General features: G+C 43.2%; 1 protein-coding gene across 1 annotated transcript; it reads right to left on the bottom strand.

Annotated features, from left to right (window-relative positions):
• Nucleotides 1-1169: 1169 nt before the first annotated feature.
• LOC118361491 (titin homolog) lies at nucleotides 1170-21389 on the bottom strand. Its single transcript, XM_052483171.1, has 13 exons — nucleotides 21233-21389; nucleotides 16183-20529; nucleotides 15755-16130; nucleotides 15468-15647; nucleotides 11773-11931; nucleotides 11501-11588; nucleotides 11330-11390; nucleotides 11125-11233; nucleotides 10712-10843; nucleotides 10421-10510; nucleotides 7064-7207; nucleotides 6717-6901; nucleotides 1170-2846 (listed from the first exon to the last, which is right to left on the bottom strand). Exons 1-13 carry the CDS (start codon nucleotides 21358-21360, stop codon nucleotides 2678-2680), a joined length of 6168 nt encoding a protein of 2055 aa, XP_052339131.1. The 5' UTR covers nucleotides 21361-21389; the 3' UTR covers nucleotides 1170-2677.
• Between the last annotated feature and the right edge of the window lie 88 nt (nucleotides 21390-21477).

Here is a 21477-nt window from a genome sequence, read left to right as displayed (position 1 = left end):
TGTTTAATGGCACATCAGCAGACCCTGCATTTGAGGAAATCATTTTCTCTATAGTGTTTGGAAGTAGTCATTCATTATGCTGTAATGGTGACTGACCTCCTGGTTTTTATCTTTTCGGATTTACTGCTGGCCTGTTAGATCTTTTTTCTTCATAAATGTCCATTCGTTTCCAGCATTTTTCCTGATCAGTATCAGAGCAGCTCTGAGGATCAACGTAGCTCAGTGTTTTCTCACGCCCTCCGTCTGAGGAAGTATCTATGTTGTTCTAAGGTTCTTTTGTTTCTCTGAAGTAACCATGGAGCAGGCCCGGTGTTGTGACAGGAGAGGCGAGGAATGCACGAACAGGAGAGAGTGTTTACATCAATCCATCTACAAAGACACAGAATGAGAGCATGGTGGCCAGATTTAAGACAGACAAATTCCCTTTCAGTTGAGACTGTGGCCAGGTCAGATCCATTGATTTGCTATGACTGGTGTCATAGCATCGATTATTTTCTGTACTAGCATCAGCCAGTCTCAGAGAGTTGATATGAAACTCACAGGGAAATGTGTGACTGACTATAATACATACGATTGACAGTAATAGAACACCCAACCATTCATGCTGTGGCGGTAATGACTGTGGCTCTAATTAGAACATTCAACAGCAAGACGGATAGAAGCCCGTCTGTCAAATAGAGGCACTATGAATGATAAGATGCCAAACAATGTGTAACACAGTATAACTTTAGACCGTCCCCTCGCCCATACCCGGGCGCGAACCAGGGTCCCTCTGCACACATCAATAACAGTCACCCTCGAAGCATCGTTACCCATCGCTACGCAAAAGCCACGGCCCTTGCAGAGCAAGGGGTACTACTACTTCAAGGTCTCAGAGCAGGTGACGTCACCGATTGAAACGCTATTTAGCTCGCACCACCGCTAACTAAGCAAGCCGTTTCACATCCGTTACAAATGCATCAACTTCATGGTAACATTGGGCTTTGTCTGTACTGGCCACCACTGGTACAAAGAAAATATGTTGGAATATACTATGTCCACTAGGTGGTAGAATAAGCCTTCATCACCCAACCTATTCAAAGTCGTGATATGTAACCATGAAGCTTAACTTGAAGGTTATCACATTATGAATGCTACATTCATGCTCAAAACACATCAATTCAACCAAAGCAGGGCAGGATAGTTTATTTTTAAATAACTATTTACATGACAGCTCTTTATAAATCAAAATGTGTTTTCTTACATGACCCACAATATTTCTGAAAGAAAATGTTTCAAAATGAAGGGCAATGTGATGAATAAATCATTGATACCAGAAAATGTATGACTCACAACCCTTTTTGATGGCTGAACAACTGTCCCTTGGTTTGCTGTGATAATCACCTTTGACATGGATGGTGTTTTCAACTCCCTCAAAAAACAAATAACCCTGAGCTTTTAAACCCTTTCAATGACATTTATATTATTCATATTTACGTGATTTACTTTTAACTCTTAATATCTTATCAATGAGGTCCTAAATGTGAATAAAACTTTCTGCCAATAGAAGAAATGGTCAATTATTAAAAATGGTGATTTCAGGGGGGGGGGGGCTTCAAATAAGGGCAGTTTGGATGAGAACATTTGAGGGAGTCTACAGTACGATCAGTCTGTCAGTGAAATCTAACAGTCAGGTTGAGGTTTATGATTCATGGCAGGCACAAACATACACAGGCAGAAATGAGCGAATGCTGACTACCTTAGCGATTCACTTAATATCACAGCTCACATTTAACATTTCTGCAGTTAGATATATTTCTGAGGCAACTTGGGTGAAGAGCCTTGACTAGAAGCACTACAGAAAAATGCCCCATACAGAAATCCAACCATTATTATCTCAGTTTTTCTTCCTGCTAGTCCATGCAACTTACTGCCTAAGGAGGATAACTATCCCAAATAGGACTCTCCGTTTTAAATTATGGACATGATTAGGACACATGGCAACAAGACTGAGAACGATCATGAAATGAAGAAATTGGTGAGTGAAAACTTCACTCAACAGAATCAAACCACCACATTCTGATAAATTCTGTGAGAGTGACCTTAACAATAATGTACTCTGTATCACATAATGGAACGTCAGGTGGCATTCCTTCATTAAAAGTAAAGAGATGATGAACATGGAAGTGTGTAAGAACAACCCCTTGTGTACACATGACAACTCATCTTAATATTAGCAACTTCTAACAGTTTTTAAGATGCTCAACATGAATGAAAAGCATTATTAGAACAGGATAACATTGTTTTAGAACCGTTTGAGTAAAATTAAGTGGATCTTCAAAAACTATGAATCGTGAAATGCTGTTTTCTATTGCTGTCAAGCTTAATGCATGTAAACTCTTTAATACTGCCAATAAAAGCTTGTTTCTTATTTAAAAAACATAAATAAAAATATTATTTGTCTCAAAATACTATGCAGGGATTAAAGGGAGATTTTAAATCTTTTAAACAACACGTTGTTTTCAACCTGAGATTAAAAACCAAGATTTCCCCTCAGAAGAGTCAGTACAGTAGTCTTTGATGAGTCTAAACATTCAGTCTAAAAGAGCCACAATGTGCTTGTGACAGGATGTCCACGACAAGATTGGTTGGTGAGGAGTCGCTGGACCTCAACAAAAATCCACCTTGATGCGATTGGTTACACCAAATTAGGACTTGGTTGGTCTGAACGAGTTCCACTGACAAAGTTATAAACCAGGAACTGCGAGGTGCCACAGTAGTGTGTAGCAAAGAGCTTCCCGTCGGGCGTGGGGTCGGAGAAAGCGATCTCCTCCTTGCTCAAGTAGGAGCCGTAGATGAAGTTGTTCCTGTGGGAGGGCAATGACAGAAGAAAACTACATATTTCAATTATATATACACCCCTTGACTTTCTCAAAACAAAATTGTGTTACAGCCTACATTTTAAATGGATTCATTTCAGATTGCGTCACTGGCCTATACACAATACTCCATAATGTCAAAGTGGAATTATATGTTTTTAATCTTTTTTTTTTAATTACTAAAAAGTGTAAAGCTGTAATTTCTTGAGTCAATAAGTATTCAACCCCTTTGTTATGGCAAGCCTAAATCAGTTGGGAGAAAACATTTGCTTAACAAGTCACATAAGTTGCATGGACTCACTGAGTGCAATAATAGCGTTCAACATGATTTTTTAAATAACTACCTCATCTCTGTACCCCACACATGCAATTATCTGTAAGGTCCCTCAGTCGAGCAGTGAATTTTAAAAACTGATTAAACCAAAGACCAGGGAGGTTTTCCAATGTCTCGCAAAGAAGAGAGCCTATTGGTAGATGTAACAAACAAATAAAAGCTGACACTGAATATCCCTTTGAGCATGGTGAAGTTATTACTTACACTGGATAGTGTATCAATACACCCAGTCACTATAAAGATACAAGCGTCCTTCCTAACTCAGTTGCCCGGAGAAGAAGGAAACCGCTCTGGGATTTCACCATGAGACCAATGGTGACTTTAAAACAGTTAGAGTTTAATGGCTGAAAAAGAAGCATGTACAGAATAAAAATATTCCAAAAACATGCATCTTGTTTGCAATTAAGGCACTAAGGTAAAAATTCAAAAATGTGGCAAAGAAATTAACTGTCCTGAATACAAAGCGTTATGTTTGGGGCAAATCCAACAACATCGCTGAGTACCACCCTACATATTTTTCCAGGCACAGTGGTGGCTTCATCATGTTATGGGTATGCTTGTTGTTGGCAAGGACTAGGGAGTTTGTTAGGCTAAAAAGAAACAGAATAGAGCTAAGCACAGGCAAAAACCTTGTTCAGTTGGCTGGGAGACAAGTGCACCTTTCAGCAGGACAATAACCTAAAACAATTTGACAGAGGTTAAAGCATTTTTTAAAGAATGTGCAAATATTGTACAACCCAGGTACAACCCAGGTATGCAAAGCTCTTAGAGACATACCCAAAACTCACAACTCAAGCGGATTCTAATTTGTATTGACTCAGGGGTGTGAATACTTATGTTAATGAGATATTTCATTTTCACCTTGTCATTATGGGGTATTGTGTGAAAGAAAGAAAATCAGACTAACAGGAAAATGTGGAATAAGTCAAGGGGTATGAATACTTTCTGAAGGCACTGATATCTATATAGTACATACATAACACACATATTTTAGATTTTAAACAGTTGGAAACAGAGGGGAAGATGCAAGTGGGAGTACAGTAGGAAGGGTGAACATGGGGATTGGACCGGATTGAACCAGTCTCCGGTGGGGAGCAGTATATACACTGAGTGTACGAAACATTAAGGACATCTGCTCTTTCCATGACAGACTGACCAGGGGAAAGCTTTGATCCCTTATTGATGTCACTTGCTAAAGCCACTTCAATACGTGTAGATGAAGGGGAGGAAGCAGGTTAAATAACGATTTTTAAGCCGTGAGACATGGATTGTGTATGTGAGCCATTCAGAGGGTGAATGGGTAAGACAAAATATGTACAGTGCTTTCGGAAAGTATTCAGACCCCTTGGCATTTTCCACATTTTGTTACATTACAGCCTTATTCTAAAATTGATTCAGTTGTTTTTTCTTCTCATCAATCGACACACAATACCCCATAGTGACAAAACAAAAACAGGTTTAGACATTTTTGCAAATGTATTAAAAATAAACGGAAATATATTTACACAAGTATTCAGACCCTTTAAATCAGTACTTTGTTAAAGAACCTTTGGCAGTGATTACAGCCTCAAGTCTTCTTGGGAATGACGCTACAAGCTTGGCACACCTGTATTTGGAGAGTTTCTCCCATTCGTCTCTGCAGATCCTCTCAAGCCCTGTCAGGTTGGATGGGGAGCATCACTGTACAGCTATTTTTAGGTCTCTCCAGAGATGTTTGATCGGATTTAGGTCCGTGCTCTGGCCTGGCCACTCATGGAAATTCAGAGACTTGTCCCAAATCCACTCCTGCGTTGTCTTGGCTGTGTGCTTAGGGTATTGTCCTTTTGGAAGGTGAACCTTCGCCCCAGTCTGAGATGTTGAGTGCTCTGGAGTAGGTTTTCATCTTGGATCTCTGTACTTTGCGCCGTTCATCTTTCCCTCAATCCTGATTATTCTCCCAATCTCTGCCGCTAAAAAACATCCCCACAGCATGATACTGCCACCACCATGCTTCACCGTAGGGATGGTGCCAGGTTTCCTCCAGACTTGACACTTGGCAATTTTACTGAGGAGTGGCTTCCGTCTGACCACTCCACCATAAAGGCCTGTTTGGTGGAGTGCTGCAGAGATGGTTGTCCTTCTGGAAGGTTCTTCCATCTCCACAGAGGAACTCTGGAGCTCTTTCAGAGTTGGTCACCTCTCTGACCAAGGCCCTTCTCCCCCAATTGCACTAGGAAGAGACTTGGTGCATCCATTTAAGAATGATGGAGGCCACTGTGTTCTTGGGGATCTTCAATGCTGCAGACATTTTTTGGTACCCTTTCCCAGATCTGTGCCTCGACACAATCCTGTCTCGGGGGACCACAGACAATTCCTTCGACCTCTTGGCTTGGTTTTTGCTCAGACATGCACTGTCAACTGTGGGACCTTCTATGTGCCTTTCCAAATCATGTCCTATCAATTGAATTTACCACAGGTAGACTCCAAATCAAGTTGTAGAAACATCAAGGATGATAAATGAAAACAGGATGCACCTGAGCTAAATTTCGAGGCTCATAGCAAAGGGTCTGAATTACTTATGTAAATTAAGGTATCTTTTTTTTTATTTTTTATAAATTAGCAAACATTTCTAAAAACCTATTTTTGCTTTGTCATGATGTGGTATTGTGTGTAGATTGATGAGGGGAAAAATGAATGTAATACATTTTAGAATAAGTCTGTAATATATCAAAATGTGGAAAAAGTCAAGGGGTCTGAATACTTTCCGAATGCACTGTGTGTGCCTTTGAACGGGGCTTACTACTATGTGCCAGGTGCACCGGTTTGTTACAAGAACTCCAACGCTGCTGGGTTTTTCACACTCAACATTTACCCGAATGGTCCACCACCCAAAGGACATCCAGCCAACTTGGCACAACTGCGGGAAGCATTGGAGTCAACATGGGCCAGCATCCCTATGGAACCTTGTAGTCCATAACCTGACGAATTGAAGCTGTTCTGAGGGCAAAAGGGAGTGCAACTCAATATGAGGAATGTGTTCCTATGTTTTGTACACTCAGTGTATGTGACTGAATCAGGGGGCATTAAGGCGTCAGCATGCTTCTGTTAGGCTGGCACCTAGCTGAACTTACTCCCTTAAAATAACTTTGCTTGAAAAATGAGGAACAAAAGTGGCAATAGTACCGTTTGTCCATTTTGGGACGCCGCAGCCATTATACACTTCCTCAAAATAGTCAGAATTAACTCAAGAAATCTGTCATTCATTTTGACATTTTTGCAGAGGAGCTCTTAGATGTAAAATTGCGTGACTAACTAACTAAGATGATCGGTGCAGTATTTCTCAGTGACAAATTGTCCATGAAAATGAGTCGTCTCTTGTTGAATGACAAAGACTTTATTGAAGAACACCTAGTCTTGACCAATCACCAACAAAGGGATGTAGCCTTTGGTTGCCGACTTCGGCTTGCCTTGAGAATTTTTTGGAGCAAATGATGTTGATTTTCTACCCCCTTCGATTCATGCCCAAGTAAGACTGAAGGACTGACCTGAGACACTCGATCATGCGTGAGGCGATGCCCCTCCGTCTCATCATGCTGAAGACCCAGATGCGGCTGATGCCACAGAGGGCTGGCTCTGGGTTGGTGGAACAGCACCAGGCTTTCTGACGCTCAAACATCACCTTCTCTCCCTCTGAGCCCTCGGGCACCGCTTCCTCAATGACCCTGTAGCCCTGCACACGCACATACAATCACATACATGCAACAACAGCGAATACATCGTCACAATAAAGTCTCTTGACTTTGCATCTCAACCACCCTCCCAACAAACACACACATTCACCCTCCCAACAAACACACACATTCCCAGCTTTAACCCACACAGTCTTTCTCACCTCCTGAATGTGCTCAGCGATAAGGCAACCAGCTACCTTCTTGTCATTGGAGATAAACAGGAAGGTTTTAGTCTGGGAGGGACACTTGGTCTCAACCTGCTGGAAGCCCAGGTCATTGTCCACCATCTCTCGAATCTCCTCAACCTGACAAACCACCAATAAACAGGCTGTGTAAGACTTCTTTGCAGGGTCGTATTCATGAGTGCACACCGCAGCAATACCTTTTGCAACAGAAAAACAGTGTTTCTTATCCCTCCCTGTTACGGTCAGTTTTCATTCTGTTTGATGGCTAGTGAATATGACCCTGGACTACAGGACAATTCAACTGTAGTGATGTACAGAGGTTATTGGCACCCCTTGATAAATATGAGCAAAAAATACTGTATAAAATAAGCAATACAAACAGATATATTGTAGGCTAAAACAATATCTAATAATAATAAGACAATTATATTATCTTACATTACTACAACTGCTCAGAGAAATACATTTTGTTTAACCCATTACACTCACAGCACCCGGCATCCCATGTACGGGTTGAAAATGGCAGATTTTGTCATTGATAAGCTCCTAAATGGGAAAACAGTGGATATAAAGTAACATGCTATACATGGCATCAGAGCTCAGCTTCTCCGCTTCACAACGCTGGGTTTTGACTGACAGAAGTTAAACTTGAGCACTGTGCATGACAAGATGCCAAGATGTGTTGTCTAAGTGAGGGAAATCCTGTAAATCAAGACTGGTCTGTGTTCTGAAAGATGAGGTGTTGAGGATTATAATAATAGATACCGCTTTATTGTCATACAAGCGAACCACCCACCCACGAGTTAAAATGTGCACTTCACATTTCGATATTTGAAAACTCGTAATTTACAGTATCAACGTTTCATATTCGGCATGTTGGATCCACAGTTACAAAGTGTTCAAAGCCGTGGACAGTAGGGGTGCCGAGGGTGCTGCAGCACCCCCGATAGATAAACGGCATTGGCACTTGGATTGGAACCGGTGCTATGAAAATAAGGCTCTTTGGCCACGCACACCAGTGGTGGGTTTGGCGTTGAAAAACAGAAGCATATGCAGAAAAGTACCTAATATCTACAGTAAAATATGGTGGTGGATCTTTGATGTTATGGGGCTATTTTGCTTCCACTGGTCCTGGGGCCGTTGAAGCTAGGGGGCACTATTTTTATTTTTGGAAAAATAACGTTCCCAAAGTAAACAGCCTATTTCTCAGGACCAGATGCTAGAATATGCATATAATTGACAGCTTAGGATAGAAAACTCTAAAGTTTCCAAAACTGTAAAAATATTGTCTGAGTATAACAGAACTGATATTGCAGGCGAAATCCGGAGAAAAATCCAATCAGGAAGTGGCCCCTGTCTTTCTATGCATCCTTATCGCCCATTGAAAGGGATATCAACCAGATTCCTTTTTCTGTGGCTTCCCTAAGGTGTCTACAGCCTTTAGTTTCAGGCCTTTACTTTGAAGAATGAGCGTAATTGCATTGCGTAAGTGGTCCGTTGTTGGCTCTCAATGTGATTTTTGCGCTCAACAGAGAGGTAGCCATTTTTCCTCCCGGTCCTAGTGAAAAGCCAACTGTCCCGGTTGATATATTATCGAATAGATATTTGAAAAACACCTTGAGGATTGATTATAAAAAAACGTTTGCCATGTTTCTGTTGATATTATGGATATAATTTGGAATTCTTGTCTGCGTTGTCGTGACCGCTATTTCCGGTGGATTCCTAGGCATAACGCATCAAACTAACGGAGGTATTTGGATATAAAAAATATCTTTATGGAACAAAAGGAACATTTGCTGTCTAACTGGGAGTCTCGTGAGTGAAAACATCCAAAGCTCAAAGGTAAACGATTAATTTGATTGCTTTTCTGATTTTCGTGACCAAGTTACCTGCCGCTAGGTGTACATAATGTTTTGCTAGTATATCGATAAACTTACACAAAACTTACACAAATGCTTGGCCGCAAGTGGATTTTCCAGTAAGACAATAAGCACTGATCAAAATCCACAAAGAAACAGTTAATTTACCACAAAAATCTACATTTTGCAATGGCCATCTCAGTCTACGGACTTGAACCCCATTGAAAACCCGTGGTTTGAATTGAAGAGGGCAGTCCATAAGTACAGACAAAGGATATCAAGGATCTGGAAAGATTCTATACGGAGGAATGGTGGTGATCCACAAGTTGTTCCCAATCTCAAAAAAACATTTTAGAAAAAGGCTTTGTCGTTATCCTCGCAAGGGGAGGGTGCTAGAGTACTGAAAAACAGGGGTGCCAATCAATGTTCCCTCTAAGCTCCCCTGCAGAAGAAATATCATCCCACGCAAAGCAGCACAAGATTGAACTTCAATTTTCTAGAGTTTTCCCTGTTAGTTAACAGTATCAGTATTTCCCTTCACTGTGGGAATTGTGATCGAATCAACAGAATATTAGCCACTTTCAATGCAACATTCCAAAACAAAAACTATGCAATATATTTTGTTGTGGGCAGAACGCATCCGAGTAGGATTCTATTGCATTGACAGGCCAGACTCAGGCCCTACACAGACTATGTGCGCCATAACCAATTAGAGCTGCATTAGTCCTTTATGCAAATAGACCTTTGCCATTCACTTTGAACTGGACTGTGTTTACAGCATGAGCGGTCGTGAGTAGATGCACTTGTTTTGAGATCAAAGCAAGAGCTAGATGTACTGTAGCGACGTGTGTACATTTGTACATTTGTTCATATCCTTTGCTAGTTAGTTATTAGCCCAGTTATAAACAATTTGCAGTCAGCAATGGGGGAGTGATTGCTTCCTACAAGAGCCCAAAATGGGTGCATTTCTTTGAAAAGTGAGTCAGATAAATAGTTTTTTTTAGAGGGGCAGTGTTGTATTTTGAAAAAACACTTGAATAAGCTAACTAGACAATAGGTAGAGGATATCATACTTTTCCTGATTCTCTAATAATGGTATGGGAATAATGATGCATTTTATTTTGTGAAGTGTTTGTTTTTATTACTTGTTAAACAAAGTCTCTTTCTCTGTGCAATTGTATTAATGTAAAATAATACAATTGTCCAATTTCCTTTTAGCATACCATATAGCTCAGCATTTGTATTATTTATTTTATAGTATTTTTTGCTCATCTTTATCAAGGGTGACAATAATTATGGACCCCACTGTATATCAGGGGTTTACAAACTCTCGACATATGTAGTGGTGTGTATCAGGGGGATTTAAAGTACACAGTAGTTTAGAGTAATAATGCCCCTTTTTTTATATCGTATTACAGTCAACGTTTTTACCATATGGGATAATATGTACATTTGGAGCCTGAAGCACACATACCTTCTTCAGTGCATATTTGGGGTCATCTGGAAGGACAAGAATGATCTTGCCATCGGGGTACTCCCCCAAAATCCTCTCCTTCTTCCACCCCTGTGGACGGTATGACAAATCAGTGGTTTGTAGGTTGAGAGATGTGTGTGCCTGTGAGAGATGTTTGAGTCAGAGGGGAACGAGTTGGCACGCATAGTCTGCGTCCCAAACAGCTCCCCATTTCCTATATACAGTAGTGCGTTACTTTTGACCAGAGTCCTATGGGACGCATTCATGCTGTGAGATACAGCTCATTCTCACCACATATCTGACAGCACTGGTGAACTGGTTGTGGAAGAGCAAATGCTGGGATTCATCCTCTGGGTTGGCAGCGGAATACAGCATCCCACACACACTGCAGGTCACTGGGCCAAAGTGCTTCTGCCCTGCATCCTAGGAAGTGACACGCACAGACTCAGTCAGTTCTGACTTACGTTAAAATAGATTATATCTAAATGTAGGAACTTACTAGCCTGAGTGCCAGTCTGTGCAATCATGCCAACTCCTTGTCATGCCAAACCTTTTGGCCTGATAATGACAGCAAGTAAGAGCACAAACAGATCTGGGACCAAGCTAGGAACATGCATAGTCTTTGAATAACACTGTGTTACAAAAGAGAACTCAAAGTACAGTAATACAGTGGGCAGTATTCGGCGAAGGACTGAAACACTCACAATAATGGCTTGATTTCCATCTTCGTCGGTCTCCTTTAGTTTCTTGATTTCTTTCTGCAGACTTTCGTCAGAGAGGGGACTGCTATTACCTGCTGATTGAACCACCCCACTGCCATGGAAACACAGACATTGTTCGGATTGCTCCGGAAAATTGTTTTTGTGCAGAAAACTATTTGGTCATTGTAATTTGAGTGTAAATTCTTACGAGTCAACGGCATTCTTTGTTGTTGTCTTGTCCTCTGGGGATGCGGGTTTAATCTCAGTAACTGATAAGTAAGAGACATTCTATAAGAAGCATGTTACACAATGTATGATATGACAATGTGTTATAACACTGTTCAAACGGTCATTTGGATGTTATCAAACATGAGAATACCAGCAGGCTTTTCTTCACACTGCTCTTTGTCAACATAATCTCTTGGGGGCTCTTCAGAGGGAGGGGAGGACACTGGTGCTATGGAATCCTGTGGAAAGACAAGAGGTTAAGGGGGATACATTTTGGCGACCAATTCATTTTTACCATAAAAACGGCTTCTAATGCGTCACTGAATTTCCCTGTACAGTTATTGAATGGGATTTTAATATAATTTCTAAAACAAATACCATTCTTACATGCTAATAAAGGAATAACAGTTCCAAGGATGTTACCTCATCTTCGCCAGTTTTGGCCGTAGGTGGTGCTTCTGCTTTCTGCTCCGTTTTGGGGGAAGATATAGGTACCACCGCTGCCTTCTGTACACTGGGTCTAGGCGTGTCTGCCTTGCGTACGGTAGGTACTACTGCATTCTGTACAGTAAGTTTGCATCCCTGTGGAAGGAGGGGAGATAAAGACAGTTACTGTACCACACAAGACAATATTTAACAAATTATAAGGATGTGTTTAAGAGCGTTGCTAGTGCTACACTCTAGCAGGTCGTGGGTTCACATCCAACAGGGACACACAAAAAAAATGCATGGTCGCTTTCAATGTCTGACAGCATAAAAACAAGTCAAATATCAACCAAGAAAGTTACCTCAAGTAGCATAACAACCAAGAAAGGTATTTCAAGTAGCATAGTTCTATAGTTGCCATTGTGCCCTAATAGCAACCTAAGCATACAGCTACTGCAAATGTGTACATAATTATTTTTTTAGGTGTTTTTAATTGTTAATTTAAAAAAAATAAATAAAAAAATCAGCTCTTTTGTTTTTGATAAGAGTATTTCTTGCATATATCTGGTGTTTTTAAACTACTTTTTGTCATCACTAGCAAGTTAAAGTGCATCTGGACACAGTACCAGCTTTTTTGGTTTCACCTGGCTGCCAATTCCAAAATCTCCTCAAACCAGAAGTGGACGGTTGGGTATGGGGGCTAGCAACCCCATCCCGTAAAACCTTTTGAGGTATGGAAACAGCAACAAATGGATGAAAAGATCCCCCAGACTTGTATGACCGCCATCAGTTTAAGCCTACGGGAAACTGCTGAGTGAAGATGGGAGCACTGAACACCAAATACAAACTGCACGTTGGCTTATGGAATGTTCAAACAAAGTTGGACTCCGGGAAAGCTGGCACAGGTTACCAACGAAGTGAGGAGATACAAGCTACAGATCCTGGGAGTGAGTGAAGCCAGGTGGACTAGCTCTGGTTCCACGAGAACCAGCACTGGAGAACCAGTACGACACTCTGGATGGGAGGACGGACAACATCGGGAAGGTTGTCGCCATCATCCTACAAAAAGGGGTAGAGAAAACTAATGGAAAGGAAACCAACGGCAAGTTGAGAAGCTCACCGAGGGACATCAAGGTGCGAAAGGGGGCAGATGTCGCCTGCGGCCACCATCTTCTGACTGCCGACATCGATCTAAAGCTGAAACGTTCAAGACCACTGACAAAAAGGGACAAGATTTGACGTTGGCATGCTGAGGTACCAAACCGTCAAGAAAACCTTCATAATGCAAGTTCGCAACAAGCCCTTTCAAACAACGCAGAAGAAAAAGATGAGGCGGCGACTGAGGAAAATAGACAGGAAGTGGGGGGAAAGTGGTTAGAGCTTACAGTGAAAGCAGCAGGAAAACCATAGGCCACAGAAGGCAACGCGAGGAATGGATCACCCCAGAAACATGGGAAGTGTTTCCAAATCAAAAGGCTAAAACTAGAATTGGAGGAGCAGTACAGAAAAATCTACACAAGCCAAAAGGCCAGTAAGAAGAAACAAAAGGGCCTACCTGAAAAAGCAGCAGCAAGCAACCAGCGAGGAAAATCACTAACCTAATCTGTGGCAGAAAATTCAAGTCAAATACTCAAATCAAAAAGGCAAGCAAGGCAATCTCCTGACGACTGAAAATGAACAGGAAGCAAAATGGACGGAACATTTCAGAGGTCTCAACAGAGAACCCCAGGTGGATCCAATTACCACACAACACCTGAAGCTGCTCTAGAAGATCTAAACATAAACACCAACCAAAGAAGAAATAATCACCATCATCAAGTCACTAAACGAGAAAGCTACAGTTCCTGATAACCTCAATTTAGAGCTGTTCAAAATCGATCCAGTAGTGGCTGCAAACATCCTATCGCTTTTCACTGATATCTGGCTGAAGGGAAAGATACCTTCAGATTGGACCCAGGGGGTCATCATACGGGTACCAAAGGGCACTCTTTTCGATTGCAACAACTGGAGGGGCAACGCACCTTTATCTGTTCCCAGCGAGACCTTTTGCAAAATGATCGTACAACGGATGTCTTCAGCTGTAGACAAAGTGCTTAGGAACAAACAAGGGAGGGAGGAAGGAGCTGGACAGGCCAGATCTTTGCCCTCAGAAACATCATTGAGCAATGTAGTGAGTGGCAACAAACTCAATTTGATTGACTTCCAGAAGGCGTATGGAAGATCTTACGAACTTATGGAATCCCCACCCATGTTGTTAAACATCATAAAACAGTTCTACAGCAACTTTCTCATCCTCTGTGGTAACGAGCAACATGAGCGTTGTTGTGAAGCTGAGTTCGTCAAGGTTGTGTGAGCTCAGCCTTACTCTTCAACCTGACAATAGATTGGGTTATGTGACGAACCACAGAAGATCAGGCAAGAGGAATATAATGGACATGGTTCTCTACTCTAGAAGACCTTGAGTTCACAGATGACCTGGCTCTTTTATTACACACACACACACACACACACACACACACACACACACACACACACACACACACACACACACACACACACACACACACACACACACACAACTGTCCAGTCGTTTGGCCAGCAAGTCAGCCTGGTTATCAACTGCAGCAAGACAAAGGTCATGTCCATCAACACAGCAAAATCAGTCAAAATCAAGGAACAGGACCTGGAGTTAAGCCACAGTTTTAGTTACCTTGGGAGCACCATGTGCCATGATGGAGGCACCAGCAAAGACATCTGCACCAGAATCAATAAAGCAATCTTTATGAAGTTCAATAACGTCTGGACATCCGGACAACACAAATACAAAACTCAAAATATTGCAGAGCTGTGTACTGGCAACTCTCCTTTATGGTTCAGATTGCTGGAAAATGACTGAAGCAGATCTGAAAAAACAATCTACCTTCCACACAACTTCATGAACATCTTCTGGCCAAACACAATAGCAAACACCAACCTCCTTATATAAACGAAGCAGGAAGCCATAGCTGCCATACTCAAGAGACACTGCTGGAGTACATGAGAAAGAGTACAGACTCTATCCCAAGAATAGCAGTCCATTGGACTCCAGAGGACAGATGTAAGAGGGGGAGGCCCAAGACAACGTGGCGGAGAACAATCGAGACCGAGCTTCAACTACATCAGCAGAGCTGGGACACAGTGGAGAAGGCGGCTAGAGACAGACAGAAATGGAGTGCCTTTGTTACTGCCCTATGCGCCAGACGGAGCTATGGGGATGAGTAAGTGAGAGTGGCTGCCAATTATTGATCTTCTTAGAACATCATTTGAGGAGTCGCCTGAAGTGTGAGAGGAATGGGAGAGCTAGTAATACATCTCAGGCAGAAGACTCGTAATGAGGACGACTGGCTATTATACTGAACTGTGTGTGATGAGCTTTATTGTTCCCAGAGCATCACCTAAGTGGCTATAAGAGTCAGGCTGGTACCCAGTTTTTCCCTATACAAGATCATCAGCAGACTCCATCCTCTACCATCCTCTGAACAGCTCTCTCCGCTCAAGCTATTAAAGTGTCCCTCCTCTCCATCTTTGGAGGATGCAGCTTTCAAAGACTTGGCCTCTATTGGTTGACCCGTCATGATATATTGCTTGTATGTATGAAAAGCGCTATAGAAATGTAAATAATACATTTGTATTATCACAACTAAGAAACTTACCTCATGTTTACCATTTTTGGACATAGGGGTTGGTATCTCTACGGCCTTCTGTACAGTTGGTACTGTATTCTGCGCGGTAGGTCCTACTGTTTTCTGTGTGATATGTCCTGTTTTCGGCGCGGTAGGTCCTACTGTTTTCTGACCCCTGTTTTCTGGCTTCTGCACGGTAGGTTTTGAGTCCTGTGGAAAGAGAAATTAAGAGGGTAAGAATTAATTTCAATACCATTTTTGACCCAAAAACTCATTCTTGCATTTTATAATTTTAGATCAATGTTTAAGAAACTAACTTCATGTTTGCCATTTTCGGACACTGGTGTAGGTCTCCCTGCTGACCTCTGAATGGTGGTAGGTGTCACTGCTGACCTCTGAATGGTGGTAGGTGTCACTGCTGACCTCTGAATGGTGGTAGGTGTCACTGCTGACCTCTGAATGGTGGTAGGTGTCACTGCTGACCTCTGAATGGTGGTAGGTGTCACTGCTGACCTCTGAATGGTGGTAGGTGTCACTGCTGACCTCTGAATGGTGGTAGGTGTCACTGCTGACCTCTGAATGGTGGTAGGTGTCACTGCTGACCTCTGAATGGTGGTAGGTGTCACTGCTGACCTCTGAATGGTGGTAGGTGTCACTGCTGACCTCTGAATGGTGGTAGGTGTCACTGCTGACCTCTGAATGGTGGTGTCAGCTGACCTGAATGGTGGTAGGTGTCACTGCTGACCTCTGAATGGTGGTAGGTGTCACTGCTGACCTCTGAATGGTGGTAGGTGTCACTGCTGACCTCTGAATGGTGGTAGGTGTCACTGCTGACCTCTGAATGGTGGTAGGTGTCACTGCTGACCTCTGAATGGTGGTAGGTGTCACTGCTGACCTCTGAATGGTGGTAGGTGTAGTTCTCCCTGCTGCCCTCTGAATGGTACTAGGTGTCGGTCTCACTGCTGCCCTCTGAATAGTAGTAGCTGTAGGTCTCACTGCTGCCTTCTGCACTGTGGGTTTCGGCTCGTCATCACATTCAAAGTCATCAAAGGAGTACTTGGGCCTGGATTTGTAAGGCTTATACTCCACCACAGGCTTGGCCTTCTGAGCTTTCAGCCCGTTGGGCATCGGCGGGGGTTCTGCTGGAAGCGTCCTCTTTCTCAGGGTGGGTCCCTTACTCACTTTTGGGGGCTCAACTTTTGGGGGCTCAACTTTTGGGGTCACTTCTTGACTGGTTGGGGAGAGTGCAGCTACTGTGGGTGCTGCTGGACTGGCTGAGGGGGGTGGGAGGGTGGTCACTTGGACAGGTGCTGCTGCTGGAGGGGAAGGTTTAGTCTCAGTCTCTGGAATCATCTTCTGATCGGACTTGAGCTTCTTCACCATGGTCCAGGACATATTCTTCTCCCGCTGCAGTTCCACCTGCCGCAGCCTCTGGAACCTGGTAAGCTTCTTCTTCTCATGGATTTTGAGGGGTACCGTCACTTGGCTGATGAAGAAACGCCTCCGAGGTGGCTCTGGAGCTGGGGGCTTGGCTGGAGCAGGCTCCTCAGCGGAGGGTTCTACTGCTGGAGACGGTTCCTCGGGCCGGGCAGGAGTAGGAGGTATCGGAACAGTCTCAGCCTGTGTGACAGGCAGTGTGCATTCTGGCTCCTTGCTGGGTTCAGCCTTAATTGTTACAACCTGCTCCTCCTCCTCCTTCGTCTTTATTAACATTGTGTCAGTGGCGATATCATCTGCTATTTCTTCACATAGGGCCAGGAGGTTGAGCTGCCTGCTCGCTTTTTTGGAGGCAGCTGCCTTTTGCTCAGCTAGCGCTGCTAGTCGGGCTTTGGTCCGGGCCTGAGGGTTCATCTGCTGTTTCTTGGGTTTGTCCAGGCTACCCTGTGTTTTTTTAGTAGCTTCCTTCTTCCCACTATTTGTGCTGTCTTGGTTAGAGGAACTTGTGCCTTTCTTTTCAATACCATCTTCACTTTTATCCACACTGCACTCTTCTTCAGACCCTTTGGTTAGCTCAAGTGTCTTCTCTGGCCTCTCAGAGTTGTCTATGATTTCCAGATCACTATCCACCTCATCTCCATTCTCTCCCACCACCTCCACAACACAGTGGCCGATCTCCATATCCTCGACAATAATCGGAGTCCCCAGGTCTAAAGTACACTCAATGCTCTCCGTTACACCAAAGTCACAGTCTTTTTTAGTGATTTCTAAAGAATCCTCTACTCCCAGAAACTCTTTGACATTTGAGCGCATCGTATGAGACAGGGGATGTTTGCAAAGACTGGAATCCTTTAGAGCACTGAAAAGCACCTCTAAGGGTGGAGACTTTATTTTAGCACCCGACTTTGTTCCTAAACTTTCCCTAAGTTCATCTGTAAGGGTGGTCATGGAATCTTCCTGGACTTCCTGTGTCTCACTGCTCTGAGGCACCTGCTCTGAGACAGAGACAATGTCTGAAGTCTCCTCAGAGGATAGTTCTACAGATGGAGCAGAATTTACTTCGATATCAAGCTTGGTTTCTACACTCTCACTTAGTTGATCTGCATGGGTTGGCGTGGAATCGCCCTGCATCTCAGTGCACTGCGTCACATGTCCAGGTGCAAGTTCTGAACACTTGGTCTCTACACTCTCACTAACTTCAAATGTATGGGTCTCCTCAGAGGATGCTTCTAAAGGTGGCAGGGACATTATTTCTGCATCAAGCGTGCAATCTAAGAGTTCACGTACTTCATCTGTTGGGGTGGTCATGGAATCTTCCTGCACCTTCTCTATTTCAATGTATATCTGATTCACCTGTTCAGGATTCACCTGTTCAGGGACAGGGTCTGAAGCCTCCTCTGAATATACTTCTATAGATGGAGGAGGCTTTATATTTGCATCAAGCTTGGTGTCTACACTCTCAGTAGGGGAGGTCATAGAATCCTCGGTAACTTCATATGTAGGGGTGGTCATGGAATCCTCGGTAACTTCATATGTAGGGGTGGTCATGGAATCCTCGGTAACTTCATATGTAGGGGTGGTCATGGAATCCTCGGTAACTTCATATGTAGGGGTGGTCATGGGATCCTCCTGCATCTGCCTCGTCTCACTGCTCTCCTTCACCTGTTCATGGACAGGGTCTGAAGCCTTCTCTGAAGATGCTTGAGTTTTCATCTTCACATCTATTGACTCTGTGACTCCCGTCCTGTCATTTCCCTCACTTTCACATTCAGAATCACTACTGTTACTATATGCTACTAAGCCGATGGCTGGAGGAGACAATATTTTTGCACCGACCTTAATCTCTAAATGTTCATTAACTTTATCTGTATGGGTGGTCATGGAATTTTCCTGCATTTCCTGTGTCTCCGTGCTCTGTTTTAGTAGTTCAGGTATGGGATCTGCAGACTTTTTATATGCATCCATCTTGCTCGCTACACTCTCACTAACTTGATATGTAGGGATGGTCACGGAATCATTCTGCTCCTCATGTTTCTGTCTACTCTGGTTCACCTGCTTATGGATGGGGTCTGAAGCTTTCTCAGGGGATGCTGGAGGAGACATTTTTATGCCAGGCTCAGTGTTGACACTCTCACTAAATTCATCTGTTGGGGGGGTGGTCATGGAATTATTCTGGTTCATCTGCTTATGGATGGGGTCTGAAGCTTTCTTAGGGGATGCTGGAGGAGACATTTTTATGCCAGGCTCAGTGTTGATACTCTCACTAAATTCATCTGTTGGGGCGGTGGTCATGGAATTATTCTGGTTCACCTGCTTATGGATGGGGTCTGAAGCTTTCTTAGGGGATGCTGGAGGAGACATTTTTATGCCAGGCTCAGTGTTGATACTCTCACTAAATTCATCTGTTGGGGCGGTGGTCATGGAATTATTCTGGTTCACCTGCTTATGGATGGGGTCTGAAGCTTTCTCAGGGGACGCTGGAGGAGACATTTTTATGCCAGGCTCGGTGTTGACACTCTCACTAAATTCATCTGTTGGGGGGGTGGTCATGGAATTATTCTGGTTCACCTGCTTATGGATGGGGTCTGAAGCTTTCTCAGGGGACGCTGGAGGAGACATTTTTATGCCAGGCTCGGTGTTGACACTCTCACTACATTCATCTGTTGGGGGGGTGGTCATGGAATTATTCTGGTTCACCTGCTTATGGATGGGGTCTGAAGCTTTCTCAGGGGATGCTGGAGGAGACATTTTTATGTCAGGCTTGGAGTTGACACTCTCACTAAATTCATCTGTTGGGGGGGTGGTCATGGAATTATTCTGGTTCACCTGCTTATGGATGGGGTCTGAAGCTTTCTCAGGGGATGCTGGAGGAGACATTTTTATGTCAGGATTGGAGTTGACACTCTCACTAAATTCATCTGTAGGGGGGGTCATGGAATTATCCTGCACCTCATGAGTCTCACTGCTCCGCTTCATCTGTCCAGATTGTTCAGGTAAGGGTTCTGAAGACATTTGAGTTTCCATCTTCACATCTCTCTGGGTCTCTGGGCCTCTGGTGGACTCTCTGACTCTTTTCCTTTTATTTTCCTCAATTTCAGAATGACTACCATAAGACGCAGAGGGTATACCATAATTGTGATCCCTCTGCACAGGGTCTGAGAGCAATACTTCTTCATTCAGGTTAGACTGTGACCCTTTACGCTTACCTCGATCCCCATTAGAGTATTTTCTGATGCAATGTGGTTTATGAGTTCTGATAAACTCCTCATCGGACTCTGTGGAAGCAGTTTTGAAGATCTTGGCTGGTCTTTTTAGGGTTCCTTTAGAGTTGGGATTCTTTGAGGAGGCACTTGTGGCTTTCAGCAGCTTGGCGTTCTTTACAGGTGGATTGAACTTGGTCCTAGTCCTGGCCTTTTGAGTTGATTTTTTCTTGGAGGAATGGCAGCTGGACCCTGCAGGTTTATTTCCCTCTTTTAGTACTGCGGGGGACTTTTTCTTATTCCTTCTCCGCAAAGGTGCTTCTCTTTGGGGGTTGCTTGACGTTGCAGAGGCTGGTGTCGTTTTGTTGGATGGCATGGCGACTTCATTCTGATCCTCCTTTCTTCTCTTCGCTTGAGAAGCCTGAAAAGACTTGTGTCTTTTAGTGGCAGGCATTCTATAAATAAAAAGGAAGGCAACATATGAATGTAGGCACGTGTTTGTTATCATAGTTCTTATTGAACATGTATAACAGTCAATCCCATTGAGGCTACAATAACCACTAAATGGGGTAAGTAATCTGTATGTCAGTATTAAGTCATTGCTAACTATCAGAGTAAGCCAGACAATGACAGAGATAGAACTACCATGCAAATGACCGTTAAATACTTACTCGAAGCATGGGATATATATGGTTATTGTTAAACTATTTTACTGTAGCCTAATAGCTAGTAATATAATTTGCGAGTTACCTAAGTAACAGCACGAAAACGAACTGGCCTGCTGTAATGAGCGCAACAGCTTAATACTGACTGACTGGTTAGACAGTTAGCTAGCTGCAACAATGTAACAAGAAAGCTACCTAGCTAGTTACTCCAATAACAAACTCCCATCCATTCACGATGCAGGATGACATTAGCACGCTAGTTGTTGTGGAATCGATTGCAAGCAAACCACTTTGCTTGCAGAAGATAAGACACTTGGGAATTACCGTTAAACGACAGCACAGCGTCGTTGCGAGTTAGCTAGCTCATGTTGGCTAGCTACAAATGCGCACGAAGCAAAGTAAGATGCAAAACTAAATCACATCTCGTAAATTATTATGATACGTATTACTATGGTAAAACTATAAAATGATCACATTCGTCACTAAAACTCACTTTGCAGTTTTTTTTCCTTTTCCTGTGAACCAAAAAAAAGTACGGTACTTCCGGAGCCAAAATGCCGGAACTGAGGAGGCGGGGCTATGGTGAGTTGAGCGTTCCAAAATTTGACACATATGATGCATACACTTACAAAGTTTGTACTGACGCGATAATAAGCGATAGTTCTTCTTCGATTTGGTTTAACGGCTGTTGGCATCCAATATATGTTGCATCCCCGCCACCTCCTGGACTGGAGTATA

The sequence above is a fragment of the Oncorhynchus keta genome, chromosome 28 (genome assembly GCF_023373465.1).
Source record: "Oncorhynchus keta strain PuntledgeMale-10-30-2019 chromosome 28, Oket_V2, whole genome shotgun sequence".
Lineage (NCBI taxonomy): Eukaryota > Metazoa > Chordata > Actinopteri > Salmoniformes > Salmonidae > Oncorhynchus > Oncorhynchus keta.
This window is presented reverse-complemented; position numbering and strand designations above follow the sequence as displayed.